The sequence below is a fragment of the Vitis vinifera genome, chromosome 16 (genome assembly GCF_030704535.1).
Source record: "Vitis vinifera cultivar Pinot Noir 40024 chromosome 16, ASM3070453v1".
In the NCBI taxonomy this organism is placed as follows: domain Eukaryota; kingdom Viridiplantae; phylum Streptophyta; class Magnoliopsida; order Vitales; family Vitaceae; genus Vitis; species Vitis vinifera.
The window spans coordinates 2,666,535-2,677,500 of NC_081820.1; the positions used below are offsets into that span (position 1 = coordinate 2,666,535).

General features: G+C 32.2%; 1 protein-coding gene across 5 annotated transcripts; it reads left to right on the top strand.

Moving 5' to 3' along the window:
• The first annotated feature begins 740 nt into the window (after window positions 1-740).
• On the top strand, window positions 741-10,744 carry LOC100266540 (uncharacterized). 5 transcript variants are annotated; one of them, XM_059733707.1, is made up of 8 exons: window positions 741-826; window positions 2,914-3,037; window positions 3,148-3,372; window positions 4,624-4,770; window positions 4,858-5,149; window positions 9,317-9,428; window positions 9,539-9,762; window positions 9,938-10,744. In XM_059733707.1, the coding sequence occupies exons 6-8, from the start codon at window positions 9,338-9,340 to the stop codon at window positions 10,550-10,552; spliced, it is 930 nt and encodes a 309-aa protein (XP_059589690.1). In that variant the 5' UTR covers window positions 741-826; window positions 2,914-3,037; window positions 3,148-3,372; window positions 4,624-4,770; window positions 4,858-5,149; window positions 9,317-9,337; the 3' UTR covers window positions 10,553-10,744. The 5 variants fall into 5 exon arrangements, with proteins under 5 accessions (XP_059589690.1, XP_059589692.1, XP_059589688.1 ...); XM_059733709.1 differs by having other exon boundaries at window positions 3,234-3,372; XM_059733705.1 differs by lacking the exons at window positions 741-826; window positions 2,914-3,037; window positions 3,148-3,372; window positions 4,624-4,770; window positions 4,858-5,149 and adding an exon at window positions 6,481-6,570.
• Window positions 10,745-10,966: the final 222 nt, after the last annotated feature.

Consider the following 10,966-nt stretch of genomic DNA (forward strand, 5'->3'; position numbering starts at 1 on the left):
TCTTCTTTTATCGAAAATTTTATTTTTTTCTTTTAATTTCTTTAATATCTCAACAAATTTTTATTAAGTTAATAAATTTCAAATAAATTGATTCATTTTTTTAAATAATTTAAAATTTAAAAACCGATTTAATTAATATTAGAAAGTTATAACATTTAATAACATAAAAAATTATAGATTAAAATTTGTTTCAAAATACTTGACTAATTTATTTTTCACATGTAAATCAAATAAAACTTAATACATTAGATTTATTAATTATACTTGATAATTATTTTTTAAAATAGTTTTGAAAAACGATTTTTAAGTATAATTTTTTTGATATTTTGTAATACAAAAATCTATTTAAAAACCTAAAATATTTTTAATATTTATTTAATATTTTAAATATGCTTTAAGAAATAATTTATATATATAATGTTTATTTATAATTATTTTATATGTTTGTATAATTATTAAAAAGATAATAAATAAATAAAAATAATAAAAATATATTATTTGAAAAGCACATTATTTTCTATTTTTAAAAATATAAAAAAATTTATAATTATTAAATACGTTTTTTAAAACGAACCCTTAACATTTCACTTTTATTTTATTTTAATTCAATTAATTTTTTTAAGATAAACATTATTTAAACAAGTTTTTAAAGTGTTATCAAGAAAGAAATCAAGAAAATAAAATAAAAAAGAAAAAGAGAGAGACAGAGAAATGGTATCCTAAGTAAATAAAAACAATCCTAGGACGGAAGCGTATATAAATGAGATGAAGACGAGGAAAGTAGACAAACCACCCGCACAAAAACACTCTTTCTTCTTACTCTCAGGTATGGCGGAAGAATTTTTCTTTTTTCTCTTTTTTTCTCTGAAACCTAGAATGGCTACGATGAACTCCTTTTCAATAACCTAGTTTGTTCCCTTTTCAATTTTTATTTTTTATTTTTTCATACAAATTGAGGGTTTGGGTATAATCTTTCATGCAAATTGACATGGGCAAGCTGGAGAGCTGCATATGTTTAGGCTTTTGATTTGGGATTGGGTATAAATTTGAAATTTTAGGAGTTGTCGTTCATTCATTTTTTTCTGAGAGTAAAGTCCCCTCATTGTAATTTTAGGCTTTTGTTTTATTGAGGACCTGATTTCTTATTGCCTAGGGTTTTGATTCATGAGTAAACAGAGGAACTGGATGCAAATTTAGTATTTTTAGGGTTTTAAGCGATTATTTCAAACCTCCCGACTGATGTAATGTTGTTTTTTTTTTTCTTTCTTTCTCCAAAAATTTAAATAAAAATGATATCTTTTTTTTCCCCCTTTTTTTTAGGGTTTATTTGAAAGGGATTTTAATTTCCTATGCTGCTCAGTTTATTAGGTTTTTTATTTATTCAATCCAATGTGTGTAGAAAAATGCATTGAATGCCTTTTGATATTAATGTAGGTGTTAAACCATTGCCAACATAATTTAGAGAGGTGTTTTTAGCATAGTATTCTTATGTAATAGTGAGCAACATTTTAGGTTTTATTTGGGAAGTGGTTTCAAAAACAGTTTTTGATGATTGTTTTTTAAAACTATTCTCCGATATTTTGTAGGAATTTGGAGTGTTTTTAACTTGTTTTTTTTTATATTTTTAAATAATTTTTTAAAAATAACTTTTATATTATTTTCGATCATTCCCTATATTTATATGATTATTTTTTAAACAACCATCAGAAAACAGTTTATGTTATGTTTTTAATAACAGAAAACTGTTTTCTATGTTTTGATTCTCAAACATGTTTTTCTGTTTTCTTTTTTTATTTTTGAAAACAACTACGAAACATACCCTTATTTTCTTGCTGTTTATATTTCTAACTTGCAGGGAGATTACCATAGTACTATATTACTTATTTCTAGTCATTGTTGAGTCCTTTTAGCCATGTCCGTGATTGTTTAATTTTAACACAAAAATACCATATTGATGATTGTTTCTTCTAGTATTTGATATAAAAAAAAAAAAAGGTTGTTGCTTCTGGTATGTCAATGATGTTTATAATGATATCATATTGTAATAAAGATGCATGTAATTTTAATATCAAATGAATATGTATTATGGCAGTGAAGTTTGTATTGTGATTAAATTGTTAGTGGGTGAAATTGAACTTTATGATTGAGTTTCTTAGTAATTTGTTCTCATGGGTGAGAAATTGTTCATAGATGTAGCCCAACGAAATTTGGAATTTTTTATTTTTTATTCTTTGATAAGATGGGGGTGTGATTCATTCCTCAAGTGATCAGCTTTAGATTCATGATTACCACCAAGTTATATGACCGTTTTATCTCTTCTATTGCCCTCCTCAATTAGATTCCTATATCTTACCCTTTGTCAACTTATTTCTTGGCTTTGCTACTAGATGGAGGTGTTATGTTGTTATTTGATTTTGTTGGTTGGTTGGGTTATCATTAAGGAAGAGGAGTTGTTTTGTGTCCTCTTTTTTTTGGGAGAGCCCTTTAGCATTATTGTATACATCTTGTGTACTTTGGTGTGCTGGTTATGGTTAGCGGCTTGAATTTGGTTGGTATAAGCGTAAGTATGAGATCACTAGTTTATATTGGAGATATACCATGAAAAAGAGAGACTAGATAAACAATTCTTCTTCGAATTCATGTCTTTTCTTGTAGTGTCAAAATCCTATTATGCCTCGGGAATTAACATCATAACTTTTGTGTGTGTGTGTGTGCGCATGTGTATATATATATATGTACAATTTTGCATCCATTGTCCATGCATCGGTAATTGTTGCTTCATTGTTTCAGTTCTGAATCAATGAATTTACTTTTTCTAGTTGCATTCCTCGGTTCAACTCTTGTTAAAAAACACTCCCAGATCTATCTCCTCTTCCACTCCTTCAATACTCATCATCTGTTGGTGTCATGCAGTTGAGGTCAATTCTTGGAATCATGTCTGAAATAGGAACATCTTCTGCACCCTGCCAATAGCAGCCATCCCCTCAACAATTAGGTCCATCCCAACCACATAATGGCATAGATTGCTGTACTGCAGGTGATGACACTTTCATCTAGCAAATAGAAATTTACCTTTATTTCATATTGTTTAATATATATAATGTTGTTAGTATGTTGAGAATTGTTGTTAAATTTTGTTTTAAATAGTTGGATGTACTAGAAGTGACTGCCAATTTTTCCACCGGTCCTGTGTGGGGAAGTGCTTACCTGTGGAATTTAATGAACTTGGGCAGCCCATTGGAGCAAATGCAAGGATACTGGCTCGATCAATTGGGGACATTTCATGCAATTGGGAAGTTTGCCCCCATCTCCAACATTGAGTGGAAAATGGTGCCAAATCAGAAGAAGGAAGAGATGTTGAAAGCCATAGAGGTATGGATTAGTTAAACTATAATAATGTAATATAATGTGTGATAGGATTCTTGGATTTCTTGTGTATTTTCTGAATTTTATGGTTTTCTTTACTGTGCATAAGGTTTTTTTGTTCTTGTTGAGGTTCCATGACAGAATGAAACAAGAAGAAAACAAAGGGAAGAAACAAATGAGAGGGAGAGGGAGAGAGAGAGAGGGAGGGAGGGAGGGAGGGAACATGGAAGGCATGGAAGGATGTAGATAGGATATCAGAGAAATATCTGGTAGAGAAGGACTGAAGTTGCCAGAGATGATTATAAAAGGGAAGGGACAGAGGGTTCACAAAATGCTGAGAGGGGTTATAATGGGGGGAGATGAGGGCACATGGAAGGATGTAGATAGGAAGTCACAGAAATACCTGGTAGAAAAGAACTGAAGTTGACGGAGTGAGGATTATGAAAGAGAAAGGACAAAGAGGGCATGGAAAGGAAAGGTAGCAGAGGAATTACTTGGATGATAAGGCATGACAAGGTACAATTAATGTAGGTGATGAGAGGGCCTAAAATGAAACAATATGTTGGATGGAAAGAAAGAAGTGGGTTCTGAATGAATGAATGAATGAATGCAATAAAATGATGTATTGTGATTTAGAGTTCATGAGGGTTCTCCTTTTAATGGAGATTATGGTCCTCTCTTTACCAGTCCCAAAAGCCAGACCACAAGATATTCTTCTATGTACCTTCCTCTCAACCACATGTTTCTTCCCTTATCTGGGTCCCCATCACACTATGGTACATAAGTCTACATACTGAGCTTTGGTGGTGGGAATGTTACTCTCTCTCTCTCTCTATATATATATATATTATATACACTAATTTTTAATCCTTTGTTACAATACCTGAAACAACTTTTGAAGCTATTAGCTCAGTTTACTTCAGAAGCCCACTGCAGAATGCAGATGATGAACTAAATTTGTGGAATTTATAGACATAGCCAGACCACTTTATTTTCAGAATTGATCGGCAAAATTTAGAAAACATTTTAAAAAGTTGAAAAATCACTCACTTCAAATAGAAACCCTGCCAAACACACTCAAGGATGTGTTAGTGGGTTCGATTGGAAATTGGGAATTCTTGAATGGTATCTGTTTGTGTGAATGTAATTGTGTTTGCAGAGGGGGGTTGTATTCAATGGAGTTTCTGCACTTTGAACAGGACGTTTCCTTCTGTTTTATATGTCAAAGTATTTTGAATGGTTTTTTGTGTCATGCAGGAGAGGTTTGAGTTCAATGTAGATAAAGGCAGAACATAGATCCTTGAAAGACTAAGCCTGTGTTGTTGGGCACGCTTGAAAGCGGCGCATTTCAATCCCTATGACCCTGACCCTGACTTGGAAGCGAGGAAAGACAAAGACAAATTGGTAACTACAAGTTTGACACAACCATTTTGAAATTAGGATTGAACTTAAAAAAATTACAGATGTCTCATGTTTCTTTTTCTGCTACAGATCACTGCCTTGAAGCATATCGCTGCCAAGGCTATTTTAGGTGATTGGGAAGACATTCCTCGAATTGCTGGTGATGGTTTGCATGCTGTGGGAGAGGATCATCTATATCTTAAAACGGTCAGCCGTGAGACCATCACCATTCGACATTGACCATCCGTTAGTTTAAGGCTGAGGGAGAGGCGATGGATGACAACTCGTACCTTGGACTCATTTACATCAACTACCCGACCCAACCGTCACTCGAGCCATATACATCATCGTATCCGTTTTGACATGCCTTTCCTTAGTTCAGGTTTAATTAAATTTAATTATATCTGATTTATTTATTTATTTATTATTTTTTTATATTTTGTATAATAAAATCAAATATAAAAATAAAAATAAAAAACTATTTTTCTTAACAAATTTTTTTTTTTCTTAATATTTTTCGGGAATCAAACATCACCTTATTAAGACTTTAATAATTGGACTAAGTGGATGAATGGAATGTGAGGGTTTTGTGAAAATAGCATCTATGCTTATTTAATTTAATTTATTTATTTTATTGATTGTAAAATAATCAAGATATTTTTCTCCCAAAATGTCAAATAAGGTTTTGGTGCAATTCACAGGTCATGATATCTACTTTCCCAGGAAATAAAACTAAATAATTCAAGTTAAAATTCTAGGAATAGCAAAAATAAAAATAAAAAATAAAATATAATGAAAATTAGTTAAAACTTAGTCATTTTTAAATTATATATTAAGTGAAATGAGTTTGAAATAATTTTGAAAAATAATTCATTGATTTAAATTTTTTTAATAATCTTTCTTTCGGGTTAAATACATTTTTTCCGTCCAATCTTTGATATGTTTTACATTTTGCTAATTCAAATTCGAAACTTAGCACTTTGCTCCCTAAAATTATTAAAATGCACCACTTTAACCTAACTTATTAAAATCAATAAATAGTTTATTAAGTAAAGAAATAATGTTAAAATATATATATATAACCGTTGAAATGTAAAGACAAACATCTATACCCAAGTTTGAAGTCATCACATTTTGTATTTCATTGCAAAAATCACAAATAGTCATATTAATATCTTTCTAAAATAAAAATTGAAATTAATAGCTATTATATTTGAAGGTATTTAAGAAAATTCACTTCAAAATTATTAATTCAAAATTAATTTTATCTAATTTTGCATTAGTGTTAAAACAAAATACGAGAAAGATTAATTTCTTTTATAATTATTGTCAAAAGTGATTATCCACCAATAGATTTTTCCATCATTTGTAAAAATAGTTTTTAATTATTTTAAGGAATTAAATTATACTTGAAAACTCAAATGCCAAAAAAACAATTTTTTTTTTAAACTTTTATTCTCAAAGAAGATAGTGTACCAAAACATTCTATATTTTTAATTAATATTGGAAATATTTAATAAAAAAAAGCCACTTAAAATACCCAAAATGTGTCCTAAAAACATATTTTTAGAAAGATATTTTTTTACCTAAATTTTATCAAACATATTTTTTAGGTTAAAAGATTTTCCATTTTCAAAGCATATATAACAATGAAAAAAGGGAATTAAATAATAAATATATAAAAGAAAATTAAATTTTCCATTTTCATTTTTAGATTATATATAAATGAAAACAAGGAAATTTAAAGAAATATTCATTCAAAAATTCAGTCTCAAAATCATCTCTCTCCCTTCTTGCTCTCAGGTATGGTGGGAGCCTTTTTTTTGGGTCTATTTTTTCTTGAACGATAATTGTGAATCCAATTAACTCTTTTTCAATAACCTTTTAAATAAATAAATAAATAAAGTAAAGAAATTATTGGGATTTATGAAATTGGGGATATGGGTTTCAACTGGTGATCACATTTATTGAATTTGGGGGGGTTTCTGTTTACAGGCAAACTCAGGAACTTAATATAGATGTGGGTTTTTGATTTTAGGGTTTGGGTTTAATCTTTCATGCAAATTGACAAATGGAGTAAGGACCGATTTATTGTACCCGGGGTTTTGATTCATGAGCATGCTGGAGAGCTGCATATGTTTAGCTTTTTGATTTGGGATTTGGGTTTAAATTTCAATTGAGTTGCGGTTTGTTCATTTCTGTCTGAGAGTAAGATCACCTCTTTGTAATGTTAGGACCTGATTTCTTATAGCCTAGGGTTTTGATTCACGAGTAAGCAGAGGAACTGACATGTGAATATGGTATTTTTAGGGTTTGGTTTTGAACAATCATTTCAAACCTACTAACTGATATAATGTTGGTTTTCTTTTTCTTCCTCCAAAAATTTAAAAGTAAAAAAAAAATAAATAAAAAAAAACATTTTTTAGGGTTGTATTTGAATGTGACTTTAATTTCCTTTGCTACTCAGTTTATTAGGGTTTTTTTTTTTTAATATATTTAGTCTAATGTGTATAGAAAAATGCATCAAATGCCTTTGGATCTTAAGTGTTTTTAGCTGTGATTAGCCGGTTCTCTCTCTTTATGTGGAGAATCTATAAATTCTTGTCCGGTTAAAGAATTTGGGTTATTTCTCTGAGCCAGGAATGATATTTTTGTCAGCCACTTCCTGTTAATGAAGGGTTGAAGGGTTTGTTGTATTTTTTTTCTTTTGGTAAAAGAGATAGACAAATTTTGCCCAAGGCATTAAGTGATTGCCAACATAATTTAGACAGGGGTACTTTCAGTGTAGTATTCATGCATAACAATGACCGGCATTTTACTATCTTACCGTTTACATTTCTAATCTAACTGACCAAAAAATCCATTCCTGCAGAGAGATCGCCATAGTACTATATTACTTATTTCTGGTAGTTGGTGAGTTGTTTTGGTCATGTCTGTGATTATTTAATTTTAATACGAAAATACCATATTCATGATCGTTTCTTCTGGTATGTCAATGATGTTTATAATGATATCATATTGTAATAAAGATGCATGTAATTTTAATTTCACGTGCATATGATCATAGGGAAGTATGGGGGGAGAAAGAGGGGAATGGTGTTCAAGAACATCGCGGGAAGGATATGGAGTGGGACTATAGAAGGCTATTAGGAGTGGGTGGGAGGAGTATAATAAAAGGATTGGGTTTAGGGTGGGATATGGTATGAAGATAAAATTTTGGAAGGATAGATGATGTGACAATGATTCCCTAGAAGAGCCCTTTCTTGAGTCGGTCTCTATAACCTCTACTAAAGATGCCTTGGTAGAGGAACGGTGGGAACGAAGTGGGGAGGGAGGAAGTTGGGATCCCCAGTTCACAAGACAGGATAACGACTAGGAGCTGGGATTGGTAGATGCGTTTTTTAGGATATTGCAAGGGCAGACGATTAGACGGGATGTAGAGGATACCATAGTTTGGTGAAAATCAAAGAGTGGCAGCTTTACAATTTAATCCTTTTACTTCTTAACAAATGGTAGAAGGGAGATGTTTCCATCTAGCATTTTATGGAACCTTGTGTCCTTGTGAAGGTTAGCTTGTTTGCTTGGGAAGCATCATGGGGTAGAATTCTGACTTGGGATCAATTTAAAAGGATGGACTAGATGTTGTTGAGCTGGTGTTATTTGTGTAAAAGAGAGGAAGAAATGGCAGATTGTATCCTTCTTCATTGTTCTGAAGAAGTCACACTCTAGCTATTAATTTCTGCTCTGTTTGGTGTTCAGTGTGTGATGCTGTCCTCAGTTAGAGATGTCCTTTTAAGCTGGTACAGATCCTTTGTAGGGAAAAAGAGGAAGAAAGTATGGAGAATAGATCGTTTGTGTTTATTTTTTACTGTATGGAAAGAGAGAAATATGATAGCTTTGAAAAACACTGAAAATGTGGATCAAACAATTAAACAATATTTTATATTCAATTTTTTGGAATGGGTTAGGGTGTGCTCCCAAGAGATAGCTCCTTGTCATTGTTTGACTTTATTGATTGGTTGAAATCTATGGCAAGTGTTTTTTTTGTTCTTCCCTCTGTGTTTGGTGCCTTGTATACACCATGTATACCTTTGTGCACCCTTTTGGTAAGTGCTTTAAATACAATTGATCCTTACCTATCCAAAAAGAAAAAAAAATTCACATGTATGTGTTTTATGTAGGTGAAGTTAGATATTGATTGAATTTGATGAATAAGGTTGTGGTTAGTGGCTTAAATTCGGTTAGTGTAAGCATAAGTGGAAGATCACTTGTTGAAGTAAGAGATATGCTATGAAAAAGAGAGACTCGAAAAACAATTCTTCTTCAGATCCAAAATCCTATTATGCATTGGGAAAACATTATGACTTACACATAAGTATATAATATCTATAATTTTTCATCCATTTTCCATGAATGCATCTGTTATTGTTACTTGATTATTTGTTTTATGAATCAATGAATTTACTTTTACTAGCTCTAGTTAAAAAACGTTCCCAATCCATCTCCTCTTTCACTCCTTTAATACAAACCATCTTTTGGTATCATGCAGTTGAAGTCAATTCTTGGAATCATGTCTGAAATAGGAACATCTTCTGTACAGTCATCCCCTGAACAAGAAGATCCACCCCAACCGCATAATGGCATAGATTGCGGTACTGCAGGTGACTAGCACTTTCATATTGCAAATAGAAATTTAACCTTTTTTAGTACTGTTTAATACATATAATGTGGTTAGTATGTTGAAATTGTTGTTAAATTTTGTTTTAAATAGCTGGATGTGCAAACTGTGACTGCCAATTGTTCTACCAATTCTGTGTGCGGAAGCGCTTACCTGTGGAGTTTAATGAACTTGGGCAGCCCATTGGAGCAAATGGAAGGATACTGGCTCGATCAATAGGGGACATCTCACGCAATGGGAAGTTTGCACCCATCTCCTACATTCATTGGAAAATGGTGCCAGATCAAAAGAAGGAAGATATGTTGAAGGTCATAGGGGTATGAATTACTCACACTTCAATTATAACAATAATATTAAGAAAAAAAAAAGGGGGGACAACAAGAATAATAATATGGTAAAATAATGTAATATAATGCGTTTTGAGTGTTTTTAATGGTCTTTGTGATTCTTGAACTGTGTTCTCTTATATGGGCTGGTTTTTGGGTTCTGCAGGAGAGGTTTGAATTCAATGCAAATAAAGGCAGAACATGGATCCTTGAAAGGCTAGGCCACTGTTGGAGGGATTGGACGGCACATTTGAAAGCGAGGTATATCGATCCCTATGACACTTATGAGGAGAAATTAGCAGCCTATGACAAGATAGTCATTCCTGGTCTGAAACGCCCTCGCCTGCGCTGTAATAGCTCAGAGTGTCTGTTTGCAAAAGGTACTGAGGATGTCACTCCTGATCAGGAACTCATCCAGCAGCCCAGTAGCCCAGAGGGTGTTAGCACTGGACAACCTACCAATACTGAGGCCATGACAGAGGCTGAGGCGGGGAATCAGAGATTAGATGCAGAAAGCTTTGAAGGCATGATGGAACAACTGGAAGGCATTGCGGCTGACTTAGAAGCGACGAAAGACAAATTGGTAACTGCAGGAAGCCCAATGAATGAATTGGCTAAAGTAGAAGAAATGCTAAACCAGGTTGAAGGAATGAAAAAGAGAATGGTAAGTAGAAGAGGCGATATGAACACACTGGCTAACATCAACCATGGAGATGTTAAAGGAGGAGCTTCTAGCTGCACTCAAACAGATGCTACAGATGAAAGACAGCAACAAGGTTGATGGTTTGTTATTTTTTATGTACTTTGCAAATTTGGATTTTTCTTGAAATTGGATTTATGGGTTCAAATTAATGTTCTGATTTCTTACTTTTTAGGGTTTTGATTGTGGGCAAAATCTTAGGAGCTGACTTGAATCTAGGGTTTCAACATGGGATTTTAGCTTAAATGGAGGAACTGTTGTTTGCCACTTGAATTTTTTAGGGTTGTGTTTGATCTAGGGTTTGAATTTTGAATTAAGGCTCTTATTTATTAAATTTTTAGGTCATGTTTGGTTACAGATGTAGGGTGAGATAGAATAGGACAAGAGATAAGTCTCTTTTTGTGTATTCCCTTTTCATGGGATAATAATCTCAAATTAAGAAATGGGATGTATATATTTGATGACTTGGTTTTCCTTTTTTTTTTAAAAAAAAAA